Source organism: Homarus americanus, unplaced genomic scaffold, assembly GCF_018991925.1.
Source record: "Homarus americanus isolate GMGI-L3 unplaced genomic scaffold, GMGI_Hamer_2.0 scaffold50281, whole genome shotgun sequence".
NCBI classification, from domain to species: Eukaryota; Metazoa; Arthropoda; class Malacostraca; order Decapoda; family Nephropidae; genus Homarus; species Homarus americanus.
Genome location: NW_024742338.1, coordinates 2,077,244 through 2,093,612, shown reverse-complemented (window position 1 = coordinate 2,093,612; position 16,369 = coordinate 2,077,244). Strand labels below are relative to the sequence as shown.

The 16,369-nt window shown below is 45.6% G+C and overlaps 1 protein-coding gene across 5 annotated transcripts in view; it reads right to left on the bottom strand.

The window, feature by feature from the left end:
* Window positions 1-16,369, bottom strand: part of LOC121876741 — a 56,398-nt gene that overhangs the window by 36,236 nt on the left and 3,793 nt on the right. For all 5 annotated transcript variants that reach the window (XM_042382103.1, XM_042382106.1, XM_042382105.1 and 2 more), the window contains exon 2: window positions 8,155-9,259. In XM_042382103.1, coding sequence (XP_042238037.1) covers window positions 8,155-8,722 — 568 coding nt within the window. In that variant the 5' untranslated portion in view covers window positions 8,723-9,259. The remainder of the gene's footprint in view (window positions 1-8,154; window positions 9,260-16,369) is intronic.

The window sequence follows — 16,369 nt, the reverse complement described above, 5'->3', positions numbered from 1 at the left end:
GAAAAATTACACTGAGACTCTACCTTTACTAGATACGTTCAGTTAGCACTCCTAGGACCATACCACACTCCTAGGACCATACCACACTTCCTAGGACCATACCACACATGTATACCCACAATTCTAGGACCATACCACACCCCTAGGACCATACCACACTACCACACCCTAGCACCATACCACACTTCTAGGACCATACACACCATACCACACCCTAGGACCATACCACACCCTAGGACCATACCACACCCTAGGGACCATACCACACCTCTAGGACCATACCACACTTAGACCTACCACACCTAGGACCATACCACACCCTAGGACCATACCACACCACACAGGACACATACCACACTCCTAGGGCCATACCACACCATAGGACCATACACCACACATGTTCCTAGAACCATACCACACCTCTAGACCATACCACACTCCCAGGACCATACCACACACCCCAGGACTATACCACACCCTAGGACCATACCACACTCCCAGGACCATACCACACCCTAGGACCATACTCACACCTACCATACACCAGACCATACCACACCTAGGACCATACCACACCCTAGGGCCATACCACACCTAGACCATACCACACCCTAGAACCATACCACACACCCTAGACCATACCACACCCTAGACCATACCACACCCTAGGACCATGCCACACTCCCAGGACCATACCACACCCTAGGGCCATACCACACCCTAGGACCATACCACACCCATACCACACCCTAGGACTCCTAGAATACCACACCCTAGGACCATACTACACACCCTAGACCTACCACACCCTAGACCATACCACACTCCTAGGACCATACCACACTAGACCATACTCACACCCTAGGGCTATACCACACCCTAGGACCATACCACACCCTAGGACCATACCACACCCTAGGACCATACCACACCCTAGACCATACCACACTTCTAGGACCATACCACACCCTAGGACCATACCACACCCCAGGACCATACCACACCCCAGGACCATACCATACTTCTAGGACCATACCACACCCTAGACCATACCACACTTCTAGGACTATACCACACCTCTAGGACCATACCACACCCTAGGACCATGCCACACCCTAGACCATACCATACCCTAGGACCATACCAAACTCCTAGGACTATACCACACTTCTAGGACCATACCACACCCTAGACCATACCACACTCCTAGGACCATACCACACCCTAGGACCATACCACACTCCTAGGACCATACCACACTCCCAGCACCATACCACACTCCTAGGACCATACCACACTCCTAGGACCATACCAAACTCCCAGCACCATACCACACTCTCATCGTCTCAGGAACAACAGGAGGAAGTCGGAAATGCCATCATAACCGACCAATCATAGTCTTCCTCTCAGCTCACCTGCAGCAAAAGTTCTGTCTCACACGCTACACTGTCTGTCTGTCTGTCTGTCTGTCTGTCTGTCTGTTTCTGTCTGTTTCTCTGTCTTTATCTTGTGGTTCGTGTGTGTGTGTGTGTGTGTGTGTGTGTGTGTGTGTGTGTGTGTGTGTGTGTGTGTGTGTGTGTGTGGATATTTTTAGTTAATCTGTTCATCATACATACATATATTTACACATCCATACATATATACACATACACACATACTTACGCACACATATACGTATACACACATACACACACACACACAAAATAAATAAATAAGTATATTCGTAAAATAAAGATAAATAATTAAATGAAAATGTACTAAATTATTTTAAGAAACAAACAAACAAAATAACAAGGACATAAACATACGAGACATAAAACAGTAACAATGACAAAACAAAAAATCAAACTAAGAAAAATAATAATAAAAACACCACTATTATATGTCTTTGTTGTGGTGTTGTTGTTGTTGTTGATGTTGTTGTTGTTGCGTAATTAATCTGTTTCTGTTAAAAGCCTGGATTAAGAAAACTGTCTTTAATTCATGTTATTAATCATCCTCTTCCTTCTTCCTCCTTTTCTTCTCCTCCTCCTCCTTCTTCTTCTTATCTTCTTCCTCCACCACCTCCTCCTCCACCTCCCCCAGGACTCGACCACCCCGGCGCCATCCTCACCTCAACCTTGACGCGGAGGAGAGGAGGAGGGGTGGAGGAGGGGGGAGGGGGAGGAGGAAGAGGAGGGAGGGGAGGTGGGGAGAGGGGGAGGAGGAGGGGGATGAGGAGGGGAGAGGGGAGGAGGGCAAGGGGGAAGAGAGGGAGGAGAGGGAGGGGGAGGAGGTGGGGATGAGGAGGGAGGGAGGGAGAGGAAGAGGGCTGCTAGTTACCCCTGAAAAGCCTGTCCTTGGTGCTAAGACGAACACTGTAAAGAAATGAAAGATAAGAGAGAGAGAGAGAGAGATCAAATTTTTCCTATCTTACTACAGAACGCTGTGACGTCATCAGAACCCCCCTACCAACACCACTCAAATACTGTACCCACCACCTCCCTCCCCCTCCCCCACGCAGCCCTCCCCTACCCCCTCCACCACCATAAGACTGAGTTACTCTGTTCTTAATTACCACCCCTTGAGACAGGTATACGCTCCCTTATGACGTCATGCAACCCAATCGTAAACACAATGCCCCCTCCCCCGACAGATGTAATACAGGGTGTACCATAAGCTATATTTAACCCTGAGGTGGGGGGGGGGGATAACACTTTTTGGACCACCCTGTATGTGTTTTAATTTGAGGATCGAGTGACGATTTTTTGGCTACAGTTAGTTTATTTCACCTTCATATCCTATCCTAACCTAACCTGACCTAACCTAGCCTGACCTAACCTGACCTAACCAATCCTAACCTGACCTAACCTAGCCTGACCTAACCTAGCCTAACTTAGCCTAACCTAACCTAGCCTAACCAACCTAGCCTAACCTGACCTAACCTGACCTGACCTAACCTGACCTAACCTAGCCTGACCTAACCTAGCCTGACCTAACCTAACCTGACCTAACCTAACCTCGCCTGACCTAACCTAGCCTCACCTAACCACATCTAACAACACGTAACCTGAAACTAATCTGACCTAAACTAACCCGGTTGGTCTGTGGTAAGACTCTATAACAATGGTGACCTCTGACCTCTAGCTATGACCTTGCTTTATGGGTAATTTGGGTATTGCTTGACCATCCTGTTTATATATACGAGTTCCTGTCGTGTTTTGGTCTTGATGTCTGTGCTTGTGTCTGTACAGTGTGTTATGATCCGGGTGTGGTGTACAGACAGACAGACAGACAGACAGACAGACAGACAGACAGACATAACCAGATAGATTTATTCATAGATGGAAAAACAGACAGAAGGATACACACACACCAGACAGACACGCACACAGACATGCAACCCCCCCACACACACACACACACACTCAGACACGTACACACACACATATATACCTTGACAGACACGCACATAGATACACAGGCACCTCCCCCCACACATACATACACATACAAAAACAAACATATTTACATACTCTAACATGTGTGGAGAGAGAGAGAGAGAGAGAGAGAGAGAGAGAGAGAGAGAGAGAGAGAGAGAGAGAGAGAGAGAGAGAGAGAGAGAGAGACTGATCAATACACAGTAGCATTATCATAACCTTGGCATTGACCCACCACATACCACATACCACTACTACCACCACACAAGGGCAGATCCAGGGGGGTTCTGGAGGTCCGCCCACCTTTCATCATAAAATTCTAATATGTTTCTTTTATGCAGTATTGTACTCAGGCGTTTTTGTATAGTAGAAATTAACTACTATTGACCTCAGAAAATCTCCTAATATCAAGTGCACATGGCCTCAAAATACTCACTGTGCTCGCCATGTCTCCTCACACATAAGTTCTTGGACCCCCCTCCCCCTCTTTTGATATTCCTGGATCCGCCCCTGCTTCCACTACCACCAGTACCACCACCACCACCACTACTACTACTACCACCACCACCACTACCACCACTACTACCACCACCACCACCACTACTACCATCACCTCAACCACCACCACTACTACCATCAATTTCAACCACCACCACTACAACCATCACCTCCACCACCACCACGCCACCACCACTACCGCCACCACCAAAAGTTGCTACTCAGTAACCTACACAAATCAATGTCACTTTATGTAAGAATGTATACATGTAAGTTTGTGCGCGTGCGTGTGTGTGTGTGTGTGTGTGTGTGTGTGTGTGTGTGTGTGTGTGTGTGTGTGTGTCCACTTCCGGGTGTTCATCTGAGTTCACGACCACAAGAGATGACTGTCAGATGGCCGTGTTCTCTCAGGCATTGTGGGTATTACAGTAAGTGGGGGGGGAGGGGTCACTTGAAGGTTAGCTCCTCCTCAGTTTATTTCACCTAACCTAACCTAACCTAACCTAACCTAACTACAGCTAACTTAACTTAATCAACATAATCTACCCTAACTTAAACTACCGAAGTACTAATCTAGAGCTCTCCTAACCTAACCTAACCTAACCCCTCCAGGTAATATAAAGGTGTTTTAATAACTTAGTGGCGGGGGAAGCCTAAGCATCACGTGAAATAAACAAGTCTGGGTTGTTACGATGGTTACAGTACAGTATGTTTGGGTGACGAGGATTAAGTACGTTATATATCAAACTACTTTTCTTAACTATACAGGTACATGACGTTACCCTTTATTAAGACAAACAGGTAATGTGACTAAGTTAAAACGTGATGTGCGTTACCGAGTATAGGTTTGACGTTACTAAGTGCGTGATAAACAAAGCGAGAATCAGACACAAAACTTTACGTGGCAAGTTAGCTTAAGGGATTCGAAGTCACCGAAGTTTTTGTTAAAGAGACTTTCGTTGGCGTGGTATACATAGACAGAACAGGTATATAAACAATGTGTATATAAACAGTGTAATTACTTCTTTAAATAACTCTATATGAGATTTAATTTTTATTTTATTGTTTAATCTTTGTGGCCTTGTCCCCCATATAATACATATATAATTGTAACATATATTACTTGAAAACCTCTGAACTGTGTGTGTGTGGAGGAAGGGCGGGAACGGTTGGCTAAATAAGGAAACGGCGGGAGATTTAGCGCGCTTTTTCCCGGGGCAGAAAGAGGAAGTGGTAGATGCGCACTCATGTCAGACCCCCCCCCCCCTCTCTCTCTCTCTAAAAAAAATCAGATCCATAAGCGACCTTCCATAAAATTTCTCATCTTAACTGAATTATAAATACGGTAGAGTCTCAAGAGAATTACGATGCCACCCTGACAGCCATTGTTAAGTTACCTTTAATATATATCAAAAATACGAATCTCTCAAACCTCAATGCGGAAAAAAAAGTCAAATATGTTCCTCAATTGAATTCCTACATTAGGACACGAAGGGAAATAGTCACGCATAAGTCCTTGAGAATCCATCCTTATTCACCACGTCAGGGTAAGGTTAGGTGTTATATAATATCCTAACTTAAGGTAAATATTAAAGTTCCCACGTTTGAGAATCCATCTAGTATATTTATTACCAATATTCAAATGGTCGGTTAGAAACGAGTTAACGTAGGAACTTTTGAGAATGAATTTAATCTCTTAGTATCGTTTACATTATCAGTTACTGGAATAAATTATTTTCCACATGTATAATCGTCATATAAGATCACATTGGTTTAGCATGGACATAAGAAGTACAGGTATATAAACAATGGTAAATATTAAGTCAATTTAATCAAGAATCGTCAAGACCGGATACGAACCCAATGAAGCCAAATAATCAACATCCGAACCTCAGAGGATACGAACCCAATGAAAATAATCAACATCCGAACCTCAGAGGATACGAACCCAATGAAGCCAAATAAACAACATCCGAACCTCAGAGGATACGAACCCAATGAAGCCAAATAATCAACATCCGAACCTCAGAGGATACGAACCCAATGAAGCCAAATAATCAACATCCGAACCTCAGAGGATACGAACCCAATGAAGCCAAATAATCAACATCCGAACCTCAGAGGATACGAACCCAAGATAATTCAGGGGGATTTTTTTTTACAACTAACTCACAGTATACGAGGATAGTGACCTTGGGAGGAGGAGGGGGGGCAGGGTGAGAGGAAAGAGGGAGGGGAAAGAGGGGTGAAGGATGAGGTTGAGAGGGATAGAGGGAGGAGGGAAGGAAGGAGAGGGAGAGGTGAGTGGGAAGAGGAAAGAGGGAGGGGTAAGCGGGAAGGGAGGAAGGAAACTCAACCTGAAATTTACCGCACCATAAACGGCCTCGCTCAGAGCAAACACCTGAACACCCCCCTCCCCTTAGCTCAGACATCCAAACACACCTTCCCCAAAAGACAGTCTATCCACAAGACTTCAATAACCGCACCCTTACACCCCTGACACATCCCTACACCCTCTGACACATCCCTACACCCCTGACATATCCCTACACCCTCTGACACACCCCTACACCCCCTAACACACCCCTACAACCCCTAACACGCACTCCAGGTAGTTTTTGACACACATAGACGTCACAGGTGTGTGGTCACATAATCAGCAGGTGACGTCAGGTAATTCTGTATATGTTTTGTGAGTCTAAGAACTGTAGCGATACTGTGTGTGTGTGTGTGTGTGTGTGTGCGCGTGTGTGTGTGTGTGTGTGTGTGTGTGTGTGACGTTAATACCGGGACAGATGTGTGTAGGTATTATCCAGAGAGAGAGAGAGAGAGAGAGAGAGAGAGAGAGAGAGCACCTAATGGTTAAAAAAACAGAATTAGATAAGTTACCCACACACGGCACCCGTCATTTTCAATAAAACACAAACTTCGACTACAGAAAACGAAGAGACTTGTACGATTTTGGGGAAACTCTTGTATAATGATGTTTCGTCTCCATGGGGATGGGGCTTTGTGCTGTCGATGTTTCGTACAATAAGTAATTATATGAAAAGAGAGTATAGTGTAAAAGGCCAAATATTGCTTACCAAACTTGCTGTAAATAGACTTAAGAGTGCACTATTTACATGATAAATCAGTATGAACTTGTATGACGATTTAACTGAAAAAATATCTACCTATGGTTTAGATAACATGGGACGGTCACATTGTCATAATAAAACAAAACATTTAATTTCTCTCTTCCTTCCTTTAATTAAATCAAATATACACCCAGTGAGTGTGTGTGTGTGTGCAGAGGATGACCTGGTGGAGCATAGTGGTCAACATAACTCCAACTTTCTCCAATTCCTGCCCTCCAGTCTCTCCCACCCCCTCTCTCTCCCTCCCTCTTTCTCTCCCACTCTCTCCCTCCCTCTCTCTCTCTCCCTCTCTCCCACTCTCTCGTAAACAAGCTGACCAAACTTAAGAGGTCAGCCCCTACCACCACCACTACACACTGGCGATATATATGGATCAGCTCCTAGGTAATGTATGTGAGTCTGCGTCTAGGCGTGTGTGTTCATAATTACCTGTGTGTGTGTGTGTGTGTGTGTGTAGTCTACATCACTGTTGATACCTTACTAATGAGAGATGAGGGTGAGATAGATGGAGAGAACTGAGATGAGAAAGATAGTGAAAGAGAACTGGGGATGTGAGAGACAGAGTAAGAGATAAAGAAGTGGTGAAGAGAGATAGAGTGAGAGAACAAGGAACTGAGGGAGGAGAGATTTGACACCTGAGACTAAGGGTCAAAATTCACCTGCAGACCACAGGTATAGTCACCCCCCCCCCCACCACACACACACACGAGCCCAGGGTCTTGGTTGGCTGTGTTTGAGAGACAGTCAATACAGTTCTTATTTCTAACTATTATTTATGACACTATCCGATCGTCTTTAATTTACCCACATGTATCTGTCAGGTGAGTGGGGAGTGGATCAAGGGCCACAGAAGCGTGAAAGAATGGGGATGGGGGATAGGGTGGATGGGGGATAGGGTGGATGGGGGATAGACAAGTGTAGTCCCCTTTGCCTATTACCAAGTACCAACTCCCCATTAACAAGTACCAACTCCCCATTACTGCCTTTTACCAAGTATCTCCTGATGGTACCTATCACGTACAGTACCTAGCGAGTACCACCAAGACCTTCCTGAGGTGAACACATTAGGAGGTATAAGAGAGGCGTGCAGTACTCACCAGTCTTACGTCCCGTGTGGGCGAAATGGACCATGAAATCATCATCGTCGTCGTCCTCTGTGGTGCTGAGGTCCTCGTGTAGGAGGTCTGCGTCAGGTGGTGCCTCTTTCCTCTTCATCACCTTCATCAGATCCACCACATCGCTGTCACAGTCTGAGGGAGGTCCACCAGCTTCCTCCTCCTGGGCCCGTGACGACCCCGTGTGACACTGTTGGCCATCACGCCCCTTCTCTGAGCTACTGCTGGTGATGGCGATGGTGACGGGGAAGGAATGGGTAGACGTAGTTTGTGAGACGCCACAAGTGGAGGAAGGGGAAGAGAGGGAAGAGGAGGAGATGGTAAAGCACGTGGAAGAGACGCTCGAGGAGCTAGAAGGAGTTACCGGGGAGAAGGTGAAGGAGGCAGTGGAGGAGGTGGGTGACTGAGGGGAAGAAGAAACCTCGAAATGTATGGGAGACAAGGCAGGGCGGGCGTCGTGGAGGCTGGTGGGGGGTGCCGGGGCGGGGATGCCACAGGAGGAGAAGGGGCTGGGGGCGGGGGGCAGGATGGTCTCCACTGAGGTCTCCATGGCCTTAGCGCCTCCCAGGGACCGATCAAACAAGGAACAAACAACCTTCCGGGGGAAACACTCAGCGCCTTGGTCTTGATTCACTCACACCTGCTGGCTGTGATTCAGACCCACAGAGAGCCACCATGTTGACGCAAAACTAGTGGCCGCCATCTTGAGGGGACACAACACAATATCTTTAATCACTTTTTGAGTTGTTTTCTTTTATCACAGCTACACACGTGAGGCATAATTACCCAGCGTTTAGTTACAACTGTCCATTAGTAATTACCTCACACCAAAATACCTCTTAAAACCACAATATTCGTTACCACACACGTACGCTATCATTTACACTGACCTCTTCACATATTGAGGATAATTCTCAAATAATTCATTCTGATAATACTTAAAAACTCTGGGTAATATTTTAAGTATTCCAGAAGACTTATATGTTTTTTGTTATATAAGTCTCAGATCACTAGAGTTCGTTTGCTTTAGCTTCGTCTTGAGTAGCTTGATTTTCCCGCCCTTTCGAGAAGTGTAAACAAACATTCCCTGAAACATAGAAACAAATATAAACAATGGTGTTTTATTACTAGATTTAAACACACAAAGAGAGAGAGAGAGAGAGAGAGAGAGAGAGAGAGAGAGAGAGAGAGATCATACACCTGTGATCATACATGTGTAACAGTTTTATGTGTGTGTGTATGTATATGAAGGACACACACACACACACACACACACACACACACACACAGCAATATTGAGGTTAGTTATTATCACATCCATCACAGTTCCTCCCTCCATCACAGTTCCTCCCTCCTTCACATCTTCCTCCGGTTCACTGTCAACACCTACACCCCCCCCCCATCACACGATCGTCCCTTGTGTGTCATGACAATTATACAAAAATCTGTGTCTATTGTAGTATTTAATTCTATAATAACTCTATCATTTATATGTTATATTAGGATCACCTGAAAATTAGACACCCTAAATTATTTTACCTACGGATTCAACACCCTAACCTAACACTAACCAAACCTAACCTTAACCCAACCTAACACTAACCTAACACTAACCTAACACTAACCTAACACTAACCCAACCTAACCCAACCTAACCTAACCAACCCAAGCTAACCCAAACCTAACACTAACCCAACCTAACCCAACCTAACCTAACCAACCCAAGCTAACCTAATCCCCATAGGTAAGCGACAGGCATTTAATCAACAGGTGTAATAAGCTGGGGTGTCTAATCTTCAGGTGATCCTTTTATAATACATATATACCATGAACTCCTTTTTATATAACATTCATATATTAACAATACATATACATAAGACGTATTCCTATAGTACACTCCCAAGACGTTCTAATTCTGTGTGGTATAGACAGACAGACAGACAGACACAGACAGACAGAGACAGACAGACAGAGACAGACAGACAGAGACAGACAGACAGACAGACAGACAGACAGACAGACAGAGACAGACAGACAGACAGACAGACAGACAGAGACAGACAGACAGAGACAGACAGACAGACAGAGACAGACAGACAGACAGACAGAGACAGACAGACAGACAGACAGAGACAGACAGACAGACAGACAGAGACAGACAGACAGAGACAGACAGACAGACAGACAGACAGAGACAGACAGACAGACAGAGACACAGAGACAGACAGACAGACAGACACAGCCCAGTAACTCACGAAACAGACTATCCTCCGTTATTACTCTGCCTTTTTAAATATATCTCATCTTAATTACTTTCTAAACGACGTGGGGAAAAAACACTTACTAGAGAGAGAAAGTATGTCACCTGAGCGGGTGTGTGGGAGTATAGGGAGAACATTAATAAGATGTGGCTTTGTTGTGTGTCTTAGCTGGTAAACACGACCCTTGCCAAAAGGTATCTATACGGTGTACGATGAACGCCAAAATGAACACTGTGAACTCCTGTTGTCTAGGTAAGGTTGTTCAAATTCTTCGTTTATTGTCATATTGTTTCATGTGATATTGTAAAGATATGTTTTATTGAACTGAGCTTGATATTACCCGAAGCAAATGGAACTTTAACTTGATTTTAATCCTAATTGAACTTAATCCATCATGCGTTTGTGTGTGTGTGTATGTGTGTGTAATAATAATAATAATAATAAACGGTTTATTAATAGAGTTGCAGCCGGTAGCTGAAAATATACAGACTTACATTTGATTTAGACATAATGATACAATATGCATTGAATACATTTACAGGGCTGTACAGTACATAAATCAGGAGTTGTTTATTATTTTAACAATAGATGGGATGGTGCTGTTCTTATGTCTATCGGTGTGTGTGTGTGTGTGTGTGTGTGTGTGTGTGTGTGTGTGTGTATGCATGACCTCATCGGACAGCTGTTGTCTATGTAGGTCATGTGTGGGTGAACTGCTGCTACTCTCCTGTCTGCCCACACTACCACCATCACTACCACCACTACAACCATCACTACAACAATTACTACCACTAATAATACAACTTATAATAATAACAACAATAATAATAATACCACCCTTACCACCACAACCACCATCACCAAGGTAGGCCTAATAGTACCCACCACCAAGATAGGCCTAATAGTACCCACCACCAAGATAGGCCTAATAGTACCCATCACCAAGGTAGGCCTAATAGTACCCACCACCAAGATAGGCCTAATAGTACCCACCACCAAGATAGGCCTAATAGTACCCACCACCAAGATAGGCCCATTAGTACCCACCATCACTAGGGTAGGCCGCCCACCACCTAACATAAACATACATCCACCTGGTAATTAGCGAATATTTGTGGCTCCTCGACCTGTTATCAACATTCTTACCCCTGTCTTACCCCTGTGGCTGGTGAGAGAGAGAGAGAGAGAGAGAGAGAGAGAGAGAGAGAGAGAGAGAGAGAGAGAGAGAGAGAGAGAGAGAGAGAGAGAGAGAGAGAGACACACCCAACATTCCCTCTCTGAACCACAACACTAAAGACAGACTAACAGGAAGCTAGCTGGCCTCTCTAGTCTCTCGGAGTCTGAGTAAGCCTGGAGCCTTTATACACCACATAACATAACGCTACTGGCCTCAGGTGGGACGAGTTTCTTCAGCTTATTAGGTGAGGTGGAGGAGCAGGACTCACCAGAACATTTACCTCAATTTCCTGAAGGTTAAATTCCCTAATGCTAACCTAACCTAATGCTGGGCTAACCTAACCTAAGGCTAACCTAACCTAACCTAACCCCCCTCCCCCACACACACACATTCTCTCTATTTCCCTCCTCTCTTTTTCACTTTCTTTCATTATTTCTTTCCTCTCTCTCTCTCTCTCGTCATCTATCTCCCACTGCAGGGCCTTGAGAACACAGCTACCTGATATGCTAGGAAGAGGTATACCAATCACCCCCCAGCCCATACCCTCCAGTCATACCCGCTCAATATACTCAGGAATTATAACGCAGGTCACCCCTCCCCATCTTCTTTTCCGACGTGACCTTCCCCCTTCCTCCCCTCCATCCTCCACCTCCATCCATCGGAATCAGCGGAATCTCTTTGTGTACGCGCGAGTGAGATTTTTTGGCGCGAAGAATCATGGAAGTTTGTTATTGTTCCGTTTTGGCGGGAAAAAAGTGTAAAAAAGTTAAATTATCTTGATATATCGTGAGTATTCCATTATCCATGATTCTACACAGGCTCTCCCACGCCCCCCACTGCTTCCTCTCCTCAAACCCGTACGCCCACGACAAGGAAGTAAATATCATGAGGTAAAAACGCAATCTTTTCAGGTAAGATTTTTTTTTTTTGGAATCCGTGACAAGTTTTGGCGGGAGAAAGCTGGCTGGTGGTGTGTGGGGTTGGCCGCCTCGCCTCTCCCTCTGTTCGTCAGGTTTGGTTAGCGGTTTCTCAGCTTAATGGTTATTTTTTTCTATTGTTCTGTATATGAAAGCTCAATGTGTATGTCCAGCTCTTCAATGCCTCTACAGTCTATAGGCCTACACTCACAGCTACAGTCGAACATGGCCTCTTAATCTTCCCAGTGTTTGTCCAGTCTTTTTCGGTATGTTTACTTAGCATTTATCTGTTACTACGACTCTGTGCTGATTTTAACTCTCCGTGATTGGTCGTCTTTCTCTGGGATAATCTGAATCATCCACTGTGATTGGTTTAACCTTTCAAATATGTTTTGTGATTGGTTATCTCTCCCTAAAGCGATCTGAATCATGCAATGTGATTGGTCTAACTTCCAACAAAAAACCAAATTATATTTATTACGATCGGAAACATAAAAACAAAGTCACTGACAATAAAATTACACGTATAATAACTATAAGAATAACGAACTAAAGAAAAGAAAATAAGACTGAAAAGTAATTGACGTAACAGTTGTGTTATGATCGTTCGTATCCCCTGAGGCTCGCGGTCTGTCTGTTAGTGACGTCACATAGCACCAAGAACCCAAACATACTTCACCCGGATTCCTAATAACTGTTTTAGGATGTACTGTATAGCGTATGAACAGTACTATGACTCTACACCTAAATAAAATGAGTTAATTTATCGTTAATTAGGGTGAAATATTAATTGATTTTGTTATAATATTCAGTGTTGAGTTTATTTATGAATGTCTCTCTCTCTCTCTCTCAGTAGCCCACACGACCACCGCCTGAAGGGAGCAGCACCAGCTCTCACTACCGCCTGACCAATGTTAACAGCCCTACCCACAGAGCTTACCACTCCCACCACATAACTACTCTTCTAACCTTAGCCACATCCCTTCATCATTAACCACACCCCCTTCTCATCCCCCCCTCACCCTTCTACCACCCTCACCCCTCCCTTCCCAGCCCCTCCTAACCCCACACCCCCTCTCCCCCCTAACCGGTAGTGGGCAGCAGGAAGCAGGGTTGAGGGCACGTGGAGGGGGAGAGGGGGGGCGGCCTCGACCTTGCCCTCTCCACCACTCAAGAATGGTGTCACCGCTCCAGACACTCTGACCCTCTCTCTCTCTCTCTTCTACTTTCCCTCCCTTCACCCTCATCTTCCTCCCCCTTCTTCATCATCTATATCACCCTCCAACCTTCTTCACCTCCCTCACAACCATCACCCTCCAACCTTCCCTCCTTCTTCACCTCCCTCACAGCCATCACCCTCCACCCCTCCCTCACTCTCCAACCACCCCTCCCTCACTCTCCAACCACCCCTCCCTCACCCTCCACACCCCCCTCCCTCTCACCCTCACCTGCTCCTCCAACACTAACACAGATCGTTTCTTTTTGGTCGTGATAAAGGCGACAGACTATGTTCCTCCAGTGGAGAGATAGAACACGTCTCTCTCTCTCTCTCTCTCTCTCTCTCTCTCTCTCTCTCACACCTCGCTACTCTGTCTGCTGAAGGGAGGGAAGCTGTGGTGTGGAGGATGGTTGTGGTGTGGAGGATGGTTGTGGTGGGGTGTGGTTGTGGGTTGGGGTGGGGTTGAGTTTGTGTACATCCTCCAAGTGACTCCTTCTCCCCGTCCACCTCTCTAGCTTCAAGAGGAGGTCGGGTGTGGGGGGCGGAGGGGAGGGGGGGGGGAAGTCTCAGTCTCCTCCTCCTAGCCCCCCCCCTCCTAAAGCTTACCTGATTTCACCCCATCTTCTGAACGACCACTGGCCTCTCTCTCTCTCTCTCTCAGAACATATACATATCACACACACACACACATAATATATACACTAAAACAACAACACACACATACACTGCAACAACCACACCCACACCACCCACCCACCCACCCACATAATTATAAGGTGGTGGTGAAGGAGTAATGTGTGTTGTGGTCAGAGGCCGGCATCCTCAGGAGTCCCCCAGGGCCCTAGCTAGCTACCTCAAGTGTTCTCCCGGATACCGAGTGGCTAGTCCGGTGAGTGTCCCTCGTGAGTAACAGTGAGTGTCATTTGTGAGTAACAGTGAATGTCTCTTTTAAATTATCCCTGAGTGAGAAAAGATGAATGGTCCTCGTGAGTAACCCTTGTGAGTAACAGTGAGTGTCTCTTGTGAATTATCCCTAAGTGAGAAAATATGAATGGTCCTCGTGAGTAACCCTTGTGAGTAACAGTGAATGTCTCTTGAGTAACAGTGAGTGTCTCTTGTGGGTGAGTAACAGTGAGTGGCCCTCGTGAGTGAACATGAATGATGAATATTTATGTATCAAGAGATATATGGTAGGATGGTTCTGGGACGGAGTGTAGTAGTGTGTGGCTGGTGGTCACGACACTGCTGCTCTGTTTTTTATGTGGGGCTGACTGTGTCCGTCTAGTGGTGAATAGTGATACTTTTATAGCGCTACTACTACTACTTTTTTTAATTGGCCTCGATCCTCCCCTAATAGCCACACCTTCGCCGCCATTTTATTACCTTAATATTAAATATCCTAATACACGAGCAGCCATCCCCGCTGTGCTGAATTAGTTGAGCCGCAGACCCATGCGGCACCCAGTGACTGCAGCCTCACAGTCAACATCTGCAGCTGTTGTCGGCTCCGGAGCCGAAGCTTCCCCCGAGGCAGAGCAAAGCCGACCGAATGAGAGAGAAGGACAGTCGACATCTCATCCAGGCTGTAACATAACTTCTGGGCTGCTGCCTCTGTTCGGAGATCACCTCCGCGAGTCTGGCGCAGAAACATCTTGCACCCGGTCCCATCCCACCAGAGGTTGTGAACACCAGAGGAGCGAAGCTGCCTTGATCAACGTTTCGAACTCTCTACTACTACTACTGTAATGATAATAATACCAGCTTCACTTTTTCTACCGTATCATTATTATTATCGTTAGAAGTAGTAATAAATAGAAAGAAAAAAACATTTGGCGAAGAAAACCAACAATAGGAAGTAACAAGATACAAAAACAATCGAATAAAAATAAAATAAAAAATACAGAAAGAGAAATCGAAGAACAAGTACAACAACAACAATGACGAAGGCGGTCTTAGGAACAGCTGTTAAGTGTAAACAAACAAGATGGCGACTATGGTAGGCAATCAACAGTGGCTGACGTAAAAGAGGAAATAATTATTATTATTTGGGAGCTAAACTTGGGTCGATAACCATGTATACACTTCCTATTATTTAACTGCGTCGTACATACACTGGACTGAACACACACACTCAGACACACGGGAGGTAACTGGGATCTTGTTGTTGTCGGTAAAACAAGTATTGGAGACATTCCTGTTAGTTCATGAACCTGAGGATTAATGTGCCTTGATTCCTTCCCCTCGCTGACCACTTCCTAGATCCTACACTCAAGACATCCTTCTCCTAGGACTGAGAGAGAGAGAGAGAGAGATTCGAAAACCCGTCGACCGTAAAATAGGTGAGCCCCTCCCTTCCTTTCCTCAGGTGACACGAGGGGAAGGGAGGAAAGGTAGAGGGAGGGAGGAAGAGGGAGGAGGGAAGGGTTTTATACTTGATATACACAGAGAAGCCAGACAAGACTATACCCAGTCACACCCTCACGCCCTTCTACACCCACACATCCCCCTACACCCTCACATCCACCCACTACACCCTCACACCCACAACAATCACACAGGTCTAGAGTACAAGAGAGTTACAACCTAATAAAGCTTCCGTTGAATGTTTTTAGGTTAGGTTGGT